General features: G+C 41.0%; 2 protein-coding genes across 2 annotated transcripts in view; one reads left to right on the top strand and one right to left on the bottom strand.

Annotated features, from left to right (window-relative positions):
- atp1b4 (ATPase Na+/K+ transporting subunit beta 4) overlaps positions 1–12,429 on the bottom strand; it is a 50,996-nt gene extending 38,567 nt beyond the window's left edge. The window contains exon 1 of the mRNA XM_060927711.1: positions 12,371–12,429. The gene's annotated coding sequence lies outside the window, so the exon portion shown is untranslated. The remainder of the gene's footprint in view (positions 1–12,370) is intronic.
- tmem255a (transmembrane protein 255A) overlaps positions 1–22,397 on the top strand; it is a 62,822-nt gene that overhangs the window by 14,632 nt on the left and 25,793 nt on the right. Inside the window, exons 6-9 of the mRNA XM_060927713.1 lie at positions 2,249–2,337; positions 2,529–2,600; positions 3,037–3,199; positions 15,342–15,482. Coding sequence (XP_060783696.1) covers positions 2,249–2,337; positions 2,529–2,600; positions 3,037–3,199; positions 15,342–15,482 — 465 coding nt within the window. The remainder of the gene's footprint in view (positions 1–2,248; positions 2,338–2,528; positions 2,601–3,036; positions 3,200–15,341; positions 15,483–22,397) is intronic.

Raw genomic sequence — 22,397 nt, forward strand, 5'->3', positions numbered from 1 at the left:
AAAGCACATTGAACTGCCATTGTGTATGAAATGTGCTATATAAATAAACTTGCCTTGCCTTGCCTTAAAAAGATGAGCGAGGCCTGTAATTTTCATCATAGGTACCCTTCAACTATGAGAGACAAAATGGGGGGAAAGGATGCAGGAAATCACATTGTAGGATTTTTAATGAATTAATTGGTAAATTCCTCGGTAAAATAAGTATTTGGTCACCTACAAACAAGCAAGATTTCTGGCTCTCACAGACCTGTAACAACTTCTGTAAGAGGCTCCTCTGTCCTCCACTCGTTACCTGTATTAATGGCACCTGTTTGAACTCGTTATCAGTATAAAAGACACCTGTCCACAACCTCAAACAGTCACACTCCAAACTCCACTATGGCCAAGACCAAAGAGCTGTCAAAGGACACCAGAAACAAAATTGTAGACCTGCACCAGGCTGGGAAGACTGAATCTGCAATAGGTAAGCAGCTTGGTGTGAAGAAATTAACTGTGGGAGCAATTATTAGAAAACGGAAGACATACAAGACCACTGATAATCTCCCTTGATCTGGGGCTCCACGCAAGATCTCACCCCGTGGGGTCAAAATGATCACAAGAACAGTGAGCAAAAATCCCAGAACCACACGGGGGGACCTAGTGAATGACCTGCAGAGAGCTGGGACCAAAGTAACAAAGGCTACCATCAGTAACACACTATGCCGCCAGGGACTCAAATCCTGCAGTGCCAGACGTGTCCCCCTGCTTAAGCCAGTACATGTCCAGGCCCATCTGAAGTTTGCTAGAGAGCATTTGGATGATCCAGAAGAGGATTGGGAGAATGTCATATGGTCAGATGAAACCAAAATAGAACTTTTGGTAAAAACTCAACTTGTCGTGTTTGGAGGAGAAAGAATGCTGAGTTGCATCCAAAGAACACCATACCTACTGTGAAGCATGGGGGTGGAAACATCGTGCTTTGGGGCTGTTTTTCTGCAAAGGGACCAGGACGACTGATCCGTGTAAAGGAAAGAATGAATGGGGCCATGTATCGTGAGATTTTGAGTGAAAACCTCCTTCCATCAGCAAGGGCATTGAAGATGAAACATGGCTGGGTCTTTCAGCATGACAATGATCCCAAACACACCACCCGGGCAATGAAGGAATGGCTTCGTAAGAAGCATTTCAAGGTCCTGGAGTGGCCTAGCCAGTCTCCAGATCTCAACCCCATAGAAAATCTTTGGAGGGAGTTGAAAGTCCATGTTGCCCAGCGACAGCCCCAAAACATCACTGCTCTAGAGGAGATCTGCATGGAGGAATGGGCCAAAATACCAGCAACAGTGTGTGAAAACCTTGTGAAGACTTACAGAAAACGTTTGACCTCTGTCATTGCCAACAAAGGGTATATAACAAAGTACTGAGATGAACTTTTGTTATTGACCAAATACTTAATTTCCACCATAATTTGCAAATAAATTCTTTAAAAATCAGACAATGTGATTTTCTGGATTTTTTTTTCTCATTTTGTCTCTCATAGTTGAGATATACCTATGATGAAAATTACAGGCCTCTCTCATCTTTTTAAGTGGGAGAACTTGCACAATTGGTGACTGAATAAATACTTTTTTGCCCCACTGTATGTTGCCATCAAAGCGACATGTCTTCCCAGGAAGTCCATGTTTATTTCAGCAGGACAATGCCAGGCTTCATTCTGTAAGGCTACAACAGCATAGCTTCGTAGACACAGAGTGCATGTGCTTGACTGGCCTGCTGCCAGTCTAGATCTGTCTCTTAATGAGAATTATGGCACATCGTGAAGAGGAGAATCAGACAACGGCGACCACGGACTGTTGAGCAGTTGAAGTCTTGTATCAAGCAAGAATGGACAAAAATTCCAGTTGCAAAACTGCAACAATTAGTATCCTCACATCCCAAGGGTTAAAAAGTGTTATTGTTTCATTACCCTTGAAAAAATGGTAATGATAATAATTACCATTTTTCACACAATGGTAATAATCCCTCTGTCCCAAATTCTAATTCTAATCCCATTCTATGTTTATTTATAAAATATAATTAATTTGGTCAGTAAAACTATTGAAAAGATTTTCTTTGTACTTTTCTCAGTTAAATAAAGGTTCACATGAATTAACAACTCGCACATTTTTGTTTTTATTGCATTTTGGAAAATTTCCCAACCTTTTCTGGAAATGGGGTTTGTAGATAGAGATGCAGTATTCACATATTCAGATTTTTTTTCTTCTGTTTTTAGGTTCACTGCCAGACAGCGTCACGTGTGTCATGTAATTTGCGTGTGAAGAGTAAGACATGCTACTGCTGTGACCTCTACAACTGTGGAAAGTATGTATAGACCCTTGGTCTCTCAGCGTATCCCTGTTTCTCAAGGCAGCTCTTAAGTGAAACACAGCTATCTTTGCTTTATCTTTCCTTTATCTTGCTCATGTTACAGTTTGTATTTTCTCTCACTAAGGGTGCTTTATTTTGCCTCAAACTCTGTTGGAAAAGACCGCCTGTGTTTACTTATGTTTCAGAGAACATCCTCTTTTGGGACTTCAGAATAAAGATGTTTTGAAAAAATTTAGGAAATCATCCATGATTTCAAAGTAGGTTGATTTTTTTTTTAGCCCCTTCAACAATATTGACAAGACCTGATTTGTTGTGGTTGAAGTACTCAGTGTGGCTGTGTACAGGTTGCGCAATTAGAAACATGGTATTTTTGAAATGAGAAAATTGTTTTCTGGTGCTTCTTCTTGAAGTGAAAACCAGGCCTCATCTCTCAATTCCGCAAGCAGCTGCACAGTATCCTAATGGAGTGCAACTTATTTGTGGTCTTAATAAAATCTTAAAAACCTTGCAGGCCAAATTTGGGGGTTGTATATATTATTTATGTCATGCTCTTCTTAAAAGTGACGTACACTTGGCAGACTTTTTATTTCATTGTTGTTCTTGCATGAAGGTCTTATTTCTGTTACTGGATTTCTTGTTGATACAAACTCATGAGTCTTTTGCTAAAATGCTTTTTTCTGCACTTTTGGACAGCCATGTTGACCCCAGAGGAGGTTACCACGAGTACACAGAAGTGCAGAGTTGCCAAGACGTTGTGTACCTTTACCACCTGTTGTGGTCTGCCACCATTCTCAATGTCATTGCCTTCTTCCTGGGTATCATCACAGCAGCAGTGCTCGGAACATTCAAAGACATGGTAGAATTTGAATATTGCATCTACTTTATGTAACTGTATCAAATATGCTTTGAATATGTAAACTTGTGAAAGGGTTCAAACATAGGGTTCCACTACTAGGGAATAATTCATTTATACGTTCATTTCTCTTCATGAACCGCTATAGTCCGGGAGCCATGGGGTCGGACCCGGAATTTTTGGTTAAAGTTTTTTTTTTTGCTTTATCTTATAGATTTGAGGTAGCTCTTCAAGATTTAAGAGAGTGCCCGGTGATATCCCTTGGGCAATTTAATATATTAACCCTTTAATGCACTATATGCCCAAATAATGGAAGAAAATACAAAAAAATAATATCAGTGTAAATACTGATATTAAATGCACCAAGTTGGCTGTATCTGATAGGTATTCACATTTTTCTCTATATTTGTCATTCAAATACATCAAATGTGGATTAATTAACCCTTTCATAACTTTTCCAAATTAGCGATTTTTATACAAGTATTACATAAACTCTACAGTTAATACAAAATAATGATCAATATCTATGTAAGAACTATACAGCATGCAAAAGAACTATATACAGCACACACACACACACACACACACACACACACACACACACACACACACTAATGACCAATAACTATGTAAAAGAACTATATACAGCATGCATACACTCACACCAATGATCCACTATGTAAACGAACTATCTACAGCATGTATACACTCACACCAGTGATCCACTATGTAAAAGAACTACAGCATGCAATAGAACTATATACAGCATGCATACACTCACACCAGTGATCCACTATGTAAAAGAACTACAGCATGCAATAGAACTATATACAGCATGCATACACTCACACCAGTGATCCACTATGTAAAAGAACTACAGCATGCAATAGAACTATATACAGCATGCATACACTCACACCAGTGATCCACTATGTAAAAGAACTACTGTATATACAGCATGAAATAGAAATATATAAAGCATGCATATACATTCACACCAGTGATCCACTATGTAAAAGAACTATATACAGCATGCAATAGAACTATATACAGCATGCATATACACTCACACCAGTGATCCACTATGTAAAACTACAGTATGCAATATATCAAGCATGCAAAATGGCATATACAGCATGCGCACACACACACAAGAATAGCAAAAGATACTGATTTTCAATTAACCAAATTGGCTGTACAGTATTCACGCTTTACTGTCATTCAAATTAGTCAAACATGTAATTGACCCTTTCATAAATTTGCAAAATTAACAATTTTGATACAAGAACTACAGTACATAAAGCATGTACGTGCATGCATGCATGCACACGCACACATACACATGCACACACACTAATGAGCAATAATTATGTAAAATAATTACATACAGTATGCAAACACACACACAAAACACAAAAACTATTTAAGGAAAGAACTAAGAGTTCAGATGAAAAAAAAAAACCTCTAAACCCTTTGCCATTGCTTAGTGTCTGTAAAAATATGCTTATGTACTGGATGCCAGCTAGTACAGAGGAGAATGTTAAGTAAACCTTACTCCCCAAAGTTTTAAAAGTCGTGCTAGTCAGTGGAAGAGCAGTGTGGTTTGGAGTGGGGGTGAATCGGGGACAATGCCCTGAATTTTACTAGGGAACCAGGAACATTACTATTTCAACAGTCAATATCGTAAAAATAAGCAATCTATTAGCTTAATGTATTAGCTTAAGGAAACCTTACTGCCCAACGTTTTAAAAGTCGTGCTAGTCAGTGGACTGGCTAGTGCACATGACTCTCAGTCCACAAGCAGTGTGGTTTGGAGTGGGGGTGAGGGTAAGGTTAACAGACTTTTGAGATGATAATCGGGGACAATGCCCTGAATTTTACTAGGGAACCAGGGACATTACTATTTCAACAGTCAATATCGTTAAAATAAGCAATCTATTAGCTTAATGTATTAGCTTAAAAAAATCAGTGACTAGCATTTACTAGGTGAGAGTTGGGTGTGCTAGCCAGTGTTGTGAAACTATGGGTCTAGTTCACTGGTGAGCAGTGAGTACATGTCACTGCTCTTTCATGATTACAGTCAAATAGTTTCTCTGCTTAGCTTATGCGTGCTGTGATCTTTTGGGGGCAGTGTGATTGACAGAGTTAGCAAGATAGCTACACAAGTTGGCTTGAATTAGCTAATTGTGTCCCTCATATGCCCCTGCAGAAGTAAACACAAGGATGACAATGGAGTGTATGCCTAATAATTTAAGGCTCGCATTAACAACCAAAGTAATAGAGTAATAAAGGGCTTTTTGGTATAAGCCCCGCCCCCAATTGCATGGCCCACACCCCCAACCATGGCTGGAACCCCACCCCCAGGCCTTAAACTCATCCTATTATGTTAACAAACACAAAAATAAGTATGATATATAGACTTTGGTGAACATAAAGTGAAGAATGTCAAAATGTCAGAATTTAGGCTATGACTGCAGCACATCCAACAATAAAGGGCCAATATCCGGAATTGCCCAAGGGATATCACCGGGCACCCTCTCTTATCTTAATGAGTAGACCTTGGACAACAACAAACAGCAAAAAAAAAAACTTTAACCGACGAAGCCAGGTTCAGCCAAATTTGGGCCTTTGGCTCCCGGACTACTATATCCTGGTCAGTATTGTGGTGGATCCAGAGCCAATCCTGAGAACAGTGGGTGCAAGGCAGGAATACACCCTGGATAAAACATCAGTCCATCACAGGGCACTACCAAAATCTGTTATGTTTTTTTAGTTTTGAAAATGCATAGAAATCCATTTTAATTGAGGGGAGACAAAATTACTTTGGAAGGTTTTCAGACCCCCTTCCTCTTTTCAGCATTTTATTGTATTAAAGATGTACAGTAATTTTAAAATGGATTAAATCACTTTTTTGGCCATTAACGTAAGATTAACTAAGATGCAACTAAGATTACTCTAAGATTGTTTTTCATATTTATTAAAAATCAATAACTAAAATCTCTGATTTAGATATGTATTCAGATAGGTTAAGAGCAGTCCAGGTGCAGGTGTTTTACTCTGATTGTCTTATGTTTTTAGAACTTGACTGTAGTCCACATATAGGAAATTCAACTAATTGGATGGATGATTTAGAAAGGCACACATCTGTGTGTATATGGTTCCACAAAGGAATTTTCTGCAGACCTTTGCAATCAGATTATGTCAAGACATTGATTTGGGCAAGGGTCCAAAACAATTTCTAAAGCTTCGACTGTTCTTAGGAGTACAGTGGGCTTTGTCATTGTGAAACAGAAGTATGGAACCACCAGGATTCTTCCTACAGCCAGACATCTGGCCAAATGGAGTAACTGCTAGAGGAGTACCCACTAAGAAGAAGCCTTTATTTGTCACATGCACACTCAAGCACAGTGAAATTCATCCTCTGCATTTAACCCATCTGAAGCGGAGAACACACGCATGCACACACAAGTGAGCAATGAGCAGACACATATACCCAGAGCAGTGGGCAGCTATGCTCCAGCACCCAGGGAGCAGCTGGGAGTTAGGCGCCTTGCTCAAGGGCACTTCAGGCCAAGGCCACCCCATGTTAACCTTACCACATGTCTTTGAACTGTGGGGGAAACCAGAGCTCCCGGAGGAAACCCACGCAGACACAGGGAGAACATACAAACTCCACACAGAAAGGCCCCTGTTGGCCGCTGGACTCAAACCCAGAACCTTCTTGCAGTGAGGTGACAGTGCTAACCACTACACCACCATGCCGCCACTAGAAGGGCCTTGGTGTGGGAGGTGCGCAAGAACCCAGTCATCACTTTAACAGAGATTCAGAAGTTCTCCGCAGAGATGTGAGAACCTGCTAGAAGGACAACCATCTCTGCAATATTCATTGAGACCTTTATGTTAGAGTGCATAGATGGGAGCTACTCCTGGGTAAAAGGCACGTAAAGGACTTGGAGCATGAGGAAAAAGATTCTCTGGGTTTATGAAACAAAAATTGAACCATTTGGGCTAAACCCCAAATGTTAAATCTGGCAAAAGCAGGTGCTGCTTATCAACTGGCTAATACCATCCCTGTGGTGAAGCATGGTGATGGCAACATCATGCTATGGTGTTGCTTCTCAGTGACAGAGACAGGGAGACTTAAAGAAAAGCATGGTCCACAGCTCACATGGCCTCAGATTGGTGTAAAGGTTCACCTTTCAGCATAACAATGACCTGAAGCATACAGTCAAGACAGTGCTGGACTGGCTTCGGGACAAATCTCTGAATGTCCTTGAGTGGCCTAACCAAAGTCAAGTTTCAAGTCAAGTCAAGTTTGTTTGTACAGCGCTTTTAACAATAGACATTGTCCCAAAGCAGCTTTACAGAATCTGAATGACCCAAGACATGAGCCAATTTTATCCCGAATCTATCCCCAATGAGCAAGCCTGTGGTGATGGTGGCAAGAAAAAACTCCCTCAGACGACATGAGGAAGAAACCTCAAGAGGAACCAGACTCAAAAGGGAACCCATCCTCATTTGGGCAACAACAGACAACATGACTATAGTATTAACAGTTTTAACATGAAGTCAGTTTCGTTGATGTTATAACTCATTAATGGAAACTTGAGTGCAAAACTGTTCATGACAACTGCAGTCCTAAAGTTAGCAAGTCAACTGTAATCCTCAGCCATAAAAGCATTACTGTAAGTGTCCAGAGCGTCTTCCAAGTGTGACTTTCAACTGTCCATATGGGGCCATCCTCCACAGGAGCGATGTGATGAGACTCCAACCAGACATAGGGCATCAGGATGGATCAGGCAGGTCTGAGGAGCAGAAGAGGTCAGCATCTCGATCTCAGGATTGACATGTAACTCAGAGGGACACACTTTTTTTTGGGGGGGGGGGACACAGGTTGTCAGGTATGCCCAATGTCACCTGAATAAGTAGGAACAGTATACATTTTGTGCTGAGTACAAGCAGGGACTCCGGCAAAACTAACTATGACAGCATAACTAAAAGGGAAGAGCCAGAAGGTAACACAGGCATGAGGGAGCCCCGGGACATAAAGCAGCCAGCCACTACACCGTCAACAAACTCGAGTGAGCAAGCGAGTGGGGGACTGACAGCATCCATACATCCCAGTTTACCAAAACACTCAATGTCTGAGGACCCTCCAGATCTACACCTTTACCTCATAAACACCATTAACAAAAGGCTTGACTGAACAGATATGTTTTCAGCCTAGACTTAAATGCTGAGACTGTGTCTGATTCCCGAACACTACTAGGAAGGCTGTTCCATAACTGTGGGGCTTTGTAAGAAAAGGCTCTGCCCCCTGATGTAGCCTTCACTATACGAGGTACCAGCAGATAGCCTGCACCTTTTGATCTAAGTAGGTGTGGTGAGTCATAAAGGACCAGAAGTTCGCTCAGGTACTGTGGTGCGAGAACATTCAGTGCTTTAAAGGTCAATAGTAGTACTTTATAATCAATACGAAATTTGATTGGGAGCCAATGCAGTGTGGATATGACGGGGTGATGTGGTCATATTTTCTAGTTCTAGTAAGGACTCTTGCTGCTGCATTTTGAACTAACTGGAGCTTGTTTATGCACTTATTGGAACATCCAGACAGTAAGGCATTACAATAATCCAACCTGGAGGTAACAAAAGCATGAACTAGTTTTTCTGCGTCATGTAGTGACATTAAATTTCTTATCTTAGCAATATTTCTGAGATGAAAGAAAGCTATCTGGGTACTGTTATCAATGTGAGTTTCGAATGAAAGACTGGGGTCAATAATCACCCCGAGGTCTTTTACTGCTGCACGTGAAGAAACAGAAAGGCCATCCAGAGTTACTATGTAATCAGAAAACTTACTTCTAGCTGCATGTGATCCTAGTACAAGTACTTCAGTCTTGTCAGAGTTAAGCAGAAGGAAGTTAATAAGCATCCAGTGTCTAATGTTCTTTACACATTCCTCAATTCTATTAAGCTGGTGTCTCTCATCTGGTTTTGCAGAAACATACAACTGTGTGTCATCAGCATAACAGTGGAGACTAATACAATGTTTATGAATAATATCACCCAGAGGTAACATATATAAAGAAAAAAGCAGTGGACCTAAGACAGAACTTTGTGGAACACCAAACTTTACCTCAGTATGTTTAGAAAAATCACCATTTACATCAACATACTGATAGCGATCAGTTAAATAAGACCTGAGCCAGGAGAGGGCCGTTCCCTTTACTCCCACAACATTTTCTAGTCTATCCAGAAGAATGAAATGATTAGTGGTATCAAATGCTGCACTAAGGTCAAGCAACACAAGCAGCGAGACACAGCCCTGATCAGACGCCAACAGTAGGTCATTTACTACTTTAACCAAAGCTGTCTCTCTAGTATGATGAGGTCTAAATCCTGACTGATACATTTCATGGATGTTATTCCTATGTAAATATGAGCATAACTGCTGTGCCACAGCTTTTTTAAGGATCTTGGAGATAAAGGGGAGGTTTGACATTGGCCGATAATTGGACAGCTGACAGGGATCAAGGTCAGGTTTTTTTAATCAGGGGTTTGATATCTGCTAGTTTAAAGGATTTGGGTACATAGCCAATCTTAAGAGAAGAATTTATTATTTTTAGAAGCGGTTCAATTACTTCAGGTATTATCTGTTTGAATAGACATGTAGGTAAGGGATCTAGTACACAAGTTGAGGCTTTTGATGCAGAGATTAATGAAAATAATTCAGTTTCTCTAAGGGGAGTAAAACATTCTAATTGCTGATCTGATACAGTTATATTGTTAACTACAGGGTCACTTACATTGTCTGACCTTAAATTAGTAGTTTGAATTTTTTGTTGGATATTTTCAATTTTGTCATTAAAAAAAATCATGAAGTCGTTGCTACTACATACTGCAGGTGTGCATGTGTCTATAGTGGACTTATTCCTGGTTAATTTTGCTACAGTATTAAATAGGAATCTAGGATTATTTTTGTATCTTCTGTTAGGGAGGAGAGATATGTTGATCTAGCAGCACTAAGAGCTTTTCTATACTTCAGGAAGCTCTCCTTCCAGGCTAATTTGAACGCTACCAATTTTGTTTGACGCCATTTATGTTCCAATTTTCAAGTGGTCTGTTTTAAAGTGCAAGTGACATCATTATACCAGGGTGCTATTTTTTTCTCTCTGATCATTTTCCTTTTAAGAGGAGCTACATTATCTAAAGTATAGCGGAACGTTGACTCTAAGCATTCAGTTCCCTGATCAAGTTCTGCAGGGGCTGACAGTGACCCAAAGTTGATAACTCTGGGAGATCATTTATAAAGCTCTGTGCAGTAGTTGACATGAATGTATGTTTAATACAGTAGTGTGGTGAGGTGCATATATTATTACTCAGACATATTTTGAATGAGAAGAGATAATGATCTGAGATAACTTCAGACTGTGGAAGTGTGACTATATTTTCTATGTTTAACCCGAATGTTAGTATTAGATTGAGGGTGTGACCACCATTATGGGTCGGTCCTATGGCATTCTGATTAACCCCTACTGAATCTAAAATGGACACAAACGCTGTTTTCAAAGGGTCTTCTGGGTTATCGAAGTGAATATTAAAATCTCCGACCACTAAAGCTTTGTCTAAGGAAATAACCAGGTCTGAGATAAAATCTGCAAATTCAGAAAGAAACTCAGAATATGGCCCCAGGGGCCTGTAAATAATCAATAACGGAATTAACTGGGTAGACTTATTTTTGAGGCTACATACATTATATTAGTATGAAGAACTTCAAATGTATTACATTTATAACCAGGTTTGTGGTTACACCTAGATAATCATTATAAATAACCACAATGCCTCCTCCTCTGCCAGTTAGACGAGGCTGGTGTATCCAGGAGGACTAGCTTCATTTAATGCTTTATATTCATTTGGCTTAATCCATGTTTTAGTTAAACAAAGTACATTAAACTCCTGATCAGTAATAAGTTCATTAACCATTAGCACTTTAGATGTACGAGATCTAATATTTAATAGTCCCACCTTTAGATCAAAGGTTCTGGCAGCGGCTGTACAGTTACCATAGTATGACCTAATTTTATATTGATTAGGTTACTGGAACAAACTCTCTGAGTATTTCTACTTTTTTGTTGAGCTCGGGGAACAGACACAGTCTTGATGTAGTGGACCCTGAGTGACGACTCTGTGCAGCTAGAAGACAGCCGGTTTATCCTGTTCATCTGCTCCCTGGCCTTGGCTCTGGATTGTCAGAAATTTACTAGGCCTGTTCTGAGACTATGACCTATGCTGCAAGAAATGAGAGCAGCACCTTCCCGAGTGGGATGGATACTGTCCCGCCCTAACAGGCCAGCAGTGCCCTCAAAATTAGCCCAATTATCTATAAAGCCCACACTGTTTTCAGAGCACCACCTGGACGACCAGCAGTTCAGCGACCATCACCTGCTGTAAGCTACATCACCATGCCGCATTGGGATGGGGCCAGAGCATACTACAGCATCGGACATCGCCTTCACTAATTTAAACACCTCTACAAAGTTACTCTTGGTAATCTCAGACTGACAAAGGCATATCTCATTAGCTCCTGCATGGATAACTATCTTTGAGAACCTGTGTTTGCCTAGGACCCTAAGATTACCTGCCATGTCTGGCGCCCTGGCTCCCGGTATACACCTGACTAAAGCTGCTGGTGCCCCTAAAGGCTGAGCTAATTTTACGTGCCATATGATCGAGTCCCCTATAACCAGAGCTCTTTCAGGTTTCTGAGTGGGTGCATCACTAAGGAGAGCAAACCTGTTCGACACATGAAGTGGAGGGGAGTGGTGCTCCCGTGGGCGAGGCTCAGAGGTAGCTTTGGCTCTATGCTTATGTTGCCGAGTCGTCACCCATTCACCCTGCTGTAAGGGCTCGAATGCCGGAGTTGGGGGATTACTAACTCCACCTAGGGCATCCAGACTTTCCCCTACAGAAACTACACTGTTCTCATTGTCACTGGCCTTCTCTAAAGCCTGGATATGTGCTTCTAAAACTGCAATTTTCTCCATCAGAGAGCTAACTAATCTGCACTTTTCACAAATAAAGCTGTCACTAGTGACGGAGGAAGAATGACTAAACATCCTGCACTCAGCACACTGAATAAGCTGAAGGTGGGCCATGATGAAAAGATTCACGTACCTTAATCGAAGATCTGTTGATATTAAAGCAGATTCGATGTGGATGGCCTCCACTTCTGGTCTTTACGCAGGAGGAGAAAAAAAGAAAGCTTCCGGTCTTGGCATTCTTCTGAAAAAAAAAAAGCGGAAAAAGGAAAGCCAAAGTGGAAAGTACAAAAAGGAAAGCGAAAGTACAATAAAAAAAATGAAGAGGATACTGGAAAATTATTTGTAGAAAAAATAAAAAAAAGATTAGTGATTAATGCCAACACTTGTGGAAAAAAAGACTCATCGCAAACAACTCGGAAACCAGGAAGTGCGTAGCACAGAATGCACATGCGCCAACTCAACTCAGCCCAAAGCCCTCATAGAACATCTGTGGAGAGACCTGAAGATGGTAATTCAGATACTCTCCTTTCAGTCTGGTCTGGATACTTTTAGAGATGGAAACTGAAATGAGAGATTTCAGGTTGTGGATGTTTTTAAAATAATTTTTTTCAAAATTGATTATGCTATGTCATCATAGGCTAGTGCATGCGTAGAACTTGGTGTGTGTGAAAGTGGGAAGGAGGACTTGGAATACAGGCAAACTTTTATCAGAACTTCAGGCTTGCTTTATTTTTCCCACTAGTGCATTTCAGCGAGCTTTGAACACTCGACAGAAAAAAAATAAAACTCCATCCCAAAATTTCAGGATTTCTCCCTGACTCAAGTCCATCAACCTTTTCCAAGCTCAAACTCCGGCATGTATGGGTGTGCATGAATGTTATCTGCACCCTCTGTCAACTCTGTCCCTGTCTCTTTGGTTCACAGCATTCTCTTTTTCTCCTGAAAGGATAAACAAAGCACACATAAGTCAACTCACCATGATTGCACAGAGGTGAGAAACATCATACATTACCTGCCAGTTTAATCAACCATCTCTCCATCCACAGCTGACACTCACCCCTGCCCTCAGTGCCATATACCTCCACCGCCCGACTCAGGCTGTGGAACCTTCCGGCCTGCAGCTGATACCACCACCACCAGGTCCCTGGCCTGTGGACCACCTCAAACTTGAATGGCAGCAGTGGCAGATTCCAATGAGTGAACTAGTCCACACAGAACTCAACTAACCTTGATAGGGCACAAAATCCGCAAGCGTGCTCCAATCACTGTGGGACTCCTTGATTACATGAGTTCCTCCTGAAGTACTTTTTTATTGTGTTTGGGTAAACAAAAGGGACAGCTGCACACACCCACACCTACAGAAGTCTTGATGTGGTGCAATACGAGATTTATGTGATTGGGTAGAGGCAAACGCGCATCAAAAAATTTCTCTTGCAACACAGCAACCTGTGCTCCCAAGGAGAACAAGAGTTGGTATTCACAGGGGACCAGGGTGGAATGAGCCAAGGCCACCTCCAGTCCTAGATCCTCTTTACAGAATCACCATTGTCAGAGCTGTAGGATTCTCCTCTCCGTGGTTTAAGGAGGCGGTATATTTGCAGTGCATCACTTCTGTCCATTTGCCTGTCTTTATAGTCAACTTCCCCAACTAACCGTGTGACCTCAAAGGGTTCTTTGCAAGTAATTTAGAGCTTGACATAGGAAACAATATGAGCACTTTTTCTCCCAGTGTGAATTCCCATCACCGGCCTGTCATACAGACAGCCTTTTTTAGGGCTGACGCAAATTCTCCTGTGTTAAGAGACTCATGGTGTGGTGTTTTGGTCTCAGGTCTAGAACATAATGAAGGTCCCTCCTCCTAATTTTCCCTAATGATATCTAATATGACACACAGCTTACATGAACTGCCATTGTGGGTCACACCATCATTCAGGGAGAAAACTGAACAATGGAATACTTTTTTTTTTTACACCACCTTTCCAACATGGACAAAACATGATCTGAACTCATAAATTAGTAGTATGCGAGACCATTATGGCTCACGACATGGCAGATATGTAACCTTTTAATTAATGTGATTGATCAAACCTACTGCCTATAACTAAATAAAATCATTGAATATTTTTGAAAGTTTTGTATTTTGTTTAGTTTAATAATTGGGCCAAAAAGAGGAGTGCCACCTTACCTTTGCGAGTGTTGCTGCCTTCATGTGCCATGTGAATTATGGTAAATCCTAGTTGCTGACTTGGAAGTTGCACATGAATGCCTTCTCAACTTGTAATTTCGAGCAAAAACTTCAGAAATAATTTTGATACCCAAGTTCCCAAGTTGGGAATACTTTCAACTTAGTGGAGAAGAGGACAGTTTCAGTAGTGGATGGTACATAATTAATTGTTTAACAATACAACTATCATTCATTGTTGCATGTGTACATAATCTAATCTGTATACACTTTACTTGATGTAGAACAATGTTATTTAGCATGTGCATTACTGAATTAAAATAGGGTTTCCCCAAGAATCAGGTAAGATGAAATCTTGCATCTGCCTTTTTTCATTTTGCTCTGACAACAAAGCAGTTGAACATGAACTATTTGTAATTCCGATTTCACAAGTGGGAAGTATAACCTTCTGACTAACACGTGAAAGCAGCATATGACTGTGCCCTCACAGTTGTCGACTTGTGAATTAGCAGATCTTGCACCCTGTCACTGCAAAACTGTTCATGAGCTTCTAGGGATTTGTAACTCACAAAGTATATGAAAAAATGTTTTATCAATATAATTGAATGTTCTGCTTCAGAGTTGTGAAATATTCTGCTGTTTGACAAGCGTTTGTGATGTTCTGATCATAAAGAATAGTTTAAAAACCATAATTAACCAACAGGTTTCTTCTACTTTCACTTAGGAGCAAAAAAAAAAAAATCAGCCTTCAAACTTTAAAGAAATAATGATTTTATATTTATTGTAATACTTATATCAATTGATAAGAAAAGTTTTCATTTTCTGATGATAAAGGTCATGGCTCTTTTGGACTCTTCGTTATTTGTTCTCACAGATAGAAGTTTAATTTATAATCATATCTGTTTTTTTTTTTTTTTTAAAGATGCCAACAGCTTCCCCTGACACATGTGAACCAGATTCTCTGGCCACCCCAGCAGCCCCTGAGACTCATGCCCCAACCACGCCCAACTCCTTCTACAACACTGCCCCCTGCCTTCCACCTTATACTGCCTATGACCTCCAGGTAATCAGCATTTAATTTGCTGCACTGTTGAGCACTGTTGGTTTGCCTTAGAAGTACTTACACCAGCCAGCAAACAACCAGTAGAGGCCCTACAGTTTTTAACCCTGCCCATTTCCATGTTAGTGACAACAAGCCAAACTTACACTGAAGTTACATTTTCAGGAATAGTGTCCTTTTTACTAGTTAAATGTGCTGACTGCAAAGTCATCTGAAATTAAAAAAAAAAATTATTGTGCATGGCATTTTCCTATGTCTCACAAGAATATCATGCGAACGAGATGTGATCATTTTCATGTGCTGAGGGTCACTTTTCTCCATTTTGGGACTGTTTTCCTACCTCCTGTGGTAAACAGTATAGTCCTATGGAAATAGCCAAATGTAAGGAGATTTTTTTAAATGCGAGGAGCTGTAACTAATTAGCATAACTATGGAATTGCGTCACACCAAGATGGCAACGTGCGGAAAACATCATGCCGATTACAAAAGTACAGATACATACATACAAAAGTACAAATGCCTACCAATACAATGTATTTCGAGGCAGGTTTCGTGCCAGAATATTTTGGGAAATTCCCGATAAAGAAAAATACCTTATTATGACAAAGGTAAGCTCAAATGTGGACTTCAAATAGTAATAAACAAGCCAGGGCCTAGATCTAGCATATTTTATGGTGTTTAGCCTTATCTACATTATCAGTACATAACAAACATGTTGCTAGCTGAGCCAAGCATTAGGTCTAATAAAATATACAGTCCCTGACAAAAGTCTTGTCGCTTGGGTACAAGTTGACCTTAAGTGCCCCTCAAATATATGTCTAATCAATTTTTTGACAAGAAATGGCTAATTTCAATCCCAACAGCTTTTGAAATAATGTTTTGGTGCCAAACGAAACTGCTGAAAAGCATTCTAACATTCACAGCTTGGTAAAGCCCACTGAGTCAGTTTTTGCAAAGACAAAAGTCTTGTCGCCTTGTCATATGTTGCACCCAATCATAGATTACAGCCTCACCTGTGATCAATAATTGATCAATCAATTAGTGGGTGTGTATAAAAAGAACCCCAGCACACCAGACCTTCACATCAACTGCAACTTGAACTCTGACAACATGCCTAAGATTCACCCTGAGACCAAAGCGTTGATTATCAAGAGGCTGAAGACCAGATCCACTGCTGAGGTGGCTGACACCTTCAATGTGTCTCAGCGTCAAGTACAAAGAATAAGAAAAAGATTTTAAGAGACTGGAGATGTTTTTGACAAGCCCAGGTCCGGCAGACCCTACAAGACAACTGCTCGGGAGGACCGTTTGTTGGCTCGAAAATCCAAGGCCAGCCCCTTTTCCGCTGCAGCAGAGCTCCACCAGGCCTGGTCACCTCAAGTCCCCATGTCAACCAGAACAGTTTGTAGAATTCTGTCTCGAAATGGCCTCCATGGTCGAATCAGTACCCAGAAACCAGCACTAAACAAAAGGCAATTAAGAAAACGTGTGGCATTTGCCAAAGCCCACAGCCTGCTAAAAGGATGGACGCTGGAAAAGTGGCAGAAGGTGGATTTCTCAGATGAATCTTCGGTTGAATTACATCACAGCCGCTGCAAATATTGCAGGAGACCTACTGGAGCCCGCATGGATCCGAGATTCACCCAGAAAACAGTTAAGTTTGGTGGCAGAAAAATCATTGTCTGGGGTTACATCCAGTATGGGGGTGTGCGAGAGATTTGCAGGGTGGAAGGCAATGTCAATAGCCTAAAATATCAAGAAGTATTAGCTACCTCTTACATTCCCAACCATAAAAGGGGTCAAATTTTGCAGCAGGATGGTGCTCCATCGCATACTTCCATTTCTACATCAAAGTTCCTCAAGGCGAAGAAGATCAAGGTGCTCCAGGACTGGCCAGCCCAGTCACCAGACATGAACATCATTGAGCATGTCTGGGGTAGAATGAAAGAGGAAGCATGGAAGACGAAACCAAAGAATCTTGATGAACTCTGGGAGGCATGTAAGACTGCTTTCCTTGCTATTCCTGATGACTTCATCAATAAATTGTATGAATCATTGTTGAACCGCATGGATGCAGTCCTTCAAGCTCATGGAAGTCATACAAGATATTAAATATGGATCTCACAGCACCACTACTTAATTCACTGATGTTATGCAACATATTTTTGTATTTGAAGTAAATTATTTGTTCAATTTTCACATTACTCTCTGTAGGCGACAAAACTTTTGTCTTGCCAAAATCTGACCTTTCTGTGTTCATTAAATGATCAATCTTTCTTCAGTGAAGCAAATTTATTTTAGCATATTAAACATAATTTGGGAGGGTTTTAGCTTTCATATGAGCCATTTCTAAAACCAATGGATTAATTCAAAGTCAGGTTATAAGCTGTTGTTTCTACAAAATGGATAAGTGACAAGACTCTTATCAGGGACTGTATCATGTCTAAAGTCCACATCCAAACATACATCTTCACGTTGCCCAAAGCTTTCACACTAACCTGACATAAAAGGCTCTCCACACACACGGGAATACTTTGTTGACAGCCAGTCATCCCGTTTAACTGCAGCTCGCCATTTTTCTCTTCTTTCTGGGTTTACCGGGAAGCGGTGAAAAGTTAAACCAGGCTTATCTTCATGTCTGTTATTACATCCAAAAGCACAACAAGTCTCTGGCATTGTTCTTTTAGATGTAACTTCTACAAGTTTATCTACAGATGTACTGAATTCAGCCTACAATCACTCACGTACTTGTGCCGGTTGCTGGCAAATACAAAGCTTGATCGGATAAACAAGTCCGCAGTTACGATGACATGTTAAAGGCCCCTATAACTCCATACTCACTACTGTGGAGTCAAGTCCATGCATTTTAAGGCCAAGATAGCTAAGCACTAGCTAGAAATGTAGCTATCTGTCCAGAAAAATGACAAGTCTTCTAACCTTAATCTATCTTGCAGTTGCACTTACTAGGCAGGCTTTCCTTTCCTTTTCCGCTGGTTTTTAGCTGGCGGGAGAGCAGAGTCCGCCATGTTTGCCCATGCTGACATGTTTTGGTTAAAAGTAGGTCAAACATGCCCCACGGTGGTCACGTGATATTGCTGCTCGCTTGCTTCAGCAATTTTCGTAATTGTAAAATGTGAGACACATTTTATCTCGGCAAAATGGTGACACGTAGGGTACACGGTGTGTGCAGTATCGTAACATTTCGAAACTCCAACAGCTATAGCCATAGAACATTTTGCCCAGAATTCAACTTTGCAGTCAGCACCTTTAAGTTGACCTTGATATCTCCCTGATATTTTTCTTTACAATAAATACATTTTATATTAATTGTTTCATGATAATTAAAATTGCATTGTTAATGAGGTACCTGACAGTTTTGGACATGACAGTCAAGTCTCATGAACTTTCACAACTTTTACAGTGTGCACCTGAAGCTGTTGACAGTTCTGTAACAAAGTCATGTTTTGTAAAACTTTCTTGTAACCTGTTCTAACAGACTCTAAGCAGTGAGTTCTTTGTAGGTTTTCTGGAACATTGCACATTTTGGTGTTTAAGCTAACTCACTGTATTGATATTATAACTGGAAATACAAAGTGGTGATAAACCAAAGCAGCTAACACTAGTCAAATTTCATAACAATTTACTATTGACTGCATGACCGGAGTGAAAACTTGATGTAGGTTGGTACGGTTAGCCAGTCACTCCGTTTTAAATGAACTTCACTGACAGAACAAGCAGAGCATAAAAGAACACATTTCTCCATTCAGAGGAATACCTTACTAGTGGTGTCAATTAGATGAAAATCATGAAGAGCTGCAATTTATTTCTTCAAAACTATGTTTGATTGCGGTTTACTCGTATATTTTCACTTAGTACATTACATTATATTTAAGTTATTGGTACAGCTACTGATACGTAACTTTCATTAACATATCAGCTACTATCAGTTATCTAGAAAATGGTAGCTCAAGTCAGCCATGACTCAAAGCTCAGAAAATGTTTTCCTGGCAGCAGTAAAATGAATATACAGTCCCCTCCAAAAGTATTGGAATGGCAAGGTCAATTTTTGTTTTTTCTATACAGTGAAGACATTTGGGTTTGAAAACAAAAGATGAATATGAGCTAATAGATCAGAATGTCAGCTTTCATTTCCTGATATCTACATCTAGATGTGTTACAAATTAGAACATGGCACCTTTTGTTTGTTCCTACTAATTTTTTCAAGTGATCAAAAAATTTTTGGAACATGTGACTGACAGGTGTTTCTTGTTGCCCAGGTGTGTCCTGTTAGATTGATAGTTAAACAATTAATAGCTCTGAATATCCACTCTTGGTTTGAGCCCTGGGTTTCACCTGTGAATTTGTTGTTTAAAAGAATAAATCAACATGAAGACCAGAGAGCTGTCTGTGGGAGAAAAGCAAGCCACCTTGAAGCTGAGAAAAGAGGGAAAATTGATCAGAGCCATGGCACAGACATTCGACATAGCCACTACAACAAATTGTAATGCCCTGAAAAAGGAAGAAACTGGTGGTGTACTAAACAACCACCATTGAACAAGTTGGCCAAAAAAAACCCCAGCAGAAACATTGTGAGAGCTGTGAAGAAAAACCCCAGAACAAGAGTTAGTGACGTGACATTACCAACAACCTCCACAGGGCAGGGGTATCACAATCCACCATTCAAAGAAGACTTTGAGGACATAAATATAGAGGCCATACCACAAGCTGCAAACCACTTATCAGCAATAAGAATTGGAAGACCAGATTGGACTTCACAAAGAAATACAAAGATGAGCCAAAAAAATTCTGGCTCACTTATTTTTATTGATGTACCTCATGATGACAGCAGAATGAATTCAGATGTCTACAGAAACAATGACTGAAACAGAAAGTTGCTGCCTTGCTTCCGTAATAGACTGGTGTCCCATAAGGCAGGACTTTCAACTGAAAGCTTCTTCTAAGGACGTTCATTTCAAACCAACTTTTAGGATAGCATTTACAGTAATGTGTGATGTCAGCACACCGCCTTACTAAACCAAAGATTTCACTAGGCTAAAAGATTGTGTAATACTTAAAAAAAAAAAACCTGGTGGAACATCTCACAACTAATTAGGTTAATTGGCAGTAGGTCAGTAACATGACTGGGTATAAATGGAGCATCCCAGAGAGGCAGAGTCTCTCTGTTGTGAAGATGATAGTGCAGTGGTTAGCACTGTCACCTCACAGCAAGAAGGTTCTGGGTTTGAACCTCACAGCCGATGGGGGCTTTTCTGTATGGAGTTTGCATGTTCTCCCCTTGTCTACATGGGTTTCCTCCCACTTCAAAAAAAGACATGCATATTAGGTACCTAACTGAATCTGTTGTACCGTGCTCTGGATAAAAGCATCTGGAAAATGCCTGTAATGGTAATGTTCACCACTCTGTGAAAGACTGTGTGGGCAAATAGTGCATTTTAAGGATAACATTCCTCAATGGGGATCATGACAACTACAGTGCATATCATTAAAAGATTCAGACAATCCAGAGAAATCTTTCTATGCAAGGGACAAGGCCAAAAAACAATAATGGATGCCCATGATCTTCAGGCCCTCAGGTGGCACTGCATTAAAAACGGACATAATTCTGTAGTGGAAATTGCTGCATGGGCTCAGGACCACTTCTGAAAACCATTGTCTGTGAAATACAGTTTGTCACTGCATCCACAAATACAAGTTAAAATTCTACCATGCAAAGAAAAAAACATTGTAAATGCAAGTGCCTTTACCACGAAGCAGACCCAGCGGGTCTGCTTCCAGGTATCATGTTGCATAGTCCACCAGGACTAAAATAAAGCAATGCCCTCATGCAGACTGGTCTAATGGTCTGACAAGATCCATACCAATTCTTTTGCAGGGGGTCTCAATCAGGGGAAGGGGGTGCAATGGCGCCTTGGGCGTGGCCAATGGATTCACCAGCTGGCATTCGCGGAATGCCACACACCACCTGTGGACATCCCCGCGAATCTCTGGCCAATAGAACCGGGCCATTACATGGGCTAGTGTCTTATCCTGTCCAAGGTGTCTGGCCATAGGGTTAAAATGAGCCGCATGGGATACAAGTTCCCTATGGGTCTTTGGAATTAACAACTGGGTTATTTTTTCACAGGTTTGAGTGTCCTGCATCACTCGGTGTAACCTATCTTTAATCACTACGAAGTACAGGCAGGAGAGTCTGGTGTTTGGCTGGAGGGTGTGACCATCGACTACTCTCACTGGGTAAAAGCATGATGCAGAGTCTCGTCTCGTTCTTGCTTTAAAGGGAAATCCTCGAGGGAATTCCCAACAGAGAGGAGGGGTGGGCCACTTCCCCTCTCCATGTCACTACTGGCCCTTTTCCACTACCCTTTTTCAGCTCACTTCAGCTCGCTTCAGCTCACTTCAGCCCGACACGGCTCGCGTTTCGACTACCAAAAACCAGCACGACTCAGCTCGCTTCAGCCCTGCTTAGCCCCTAAAACTCGCACCGTTTTGGAGTGGGGCTGAAGCGAGCCAAGCCGTGCCGAGTGAGGCTGGGGGCGTGAGCAGACACTCCCCTGTGCACTGATTGGTGAGGAGGAGTGTCCTCACATGCCCACACACGCCCCGCGAGCGCGCTGGGATCTGTAAACACCGCAAACCCGGAAGAAGAATAATTACGAATTATGAGAATTTCTGGAGCCTTATGCACCTCGCCTCATCTATACGCTCTTGCCAGTATCTGTCCGCGTTGTCGGTGACAACAAGCCACAGCACCAAGACCAGCAACACTAACGACTCCATGTCCTCCATGTTTATTGTTTACTATCCGGGTCGTGAGACTACCGCTTAAAAGATCACTGAATCAGTGACATACAGAGCATCGTGGACGAGTTCGCGGAGCGCAAGGCTCGTCGTATGCCC

The sequence above is a fragment of the Neoarius graeffei genome, chromosome 8, assembly GCF_027579695.1.
Source record: "Neoarius graeffei isolate fNeoGra1 chromosome 8, fNeoGra1.pri, whole genome shotgun sequence".
NCBI classification, from domain to species: Eukaryota; Metazoa; Chordata; class Actinopteri; order Siluriformes; family Ariidae; genus Neoarius; species Neoarius graeffei.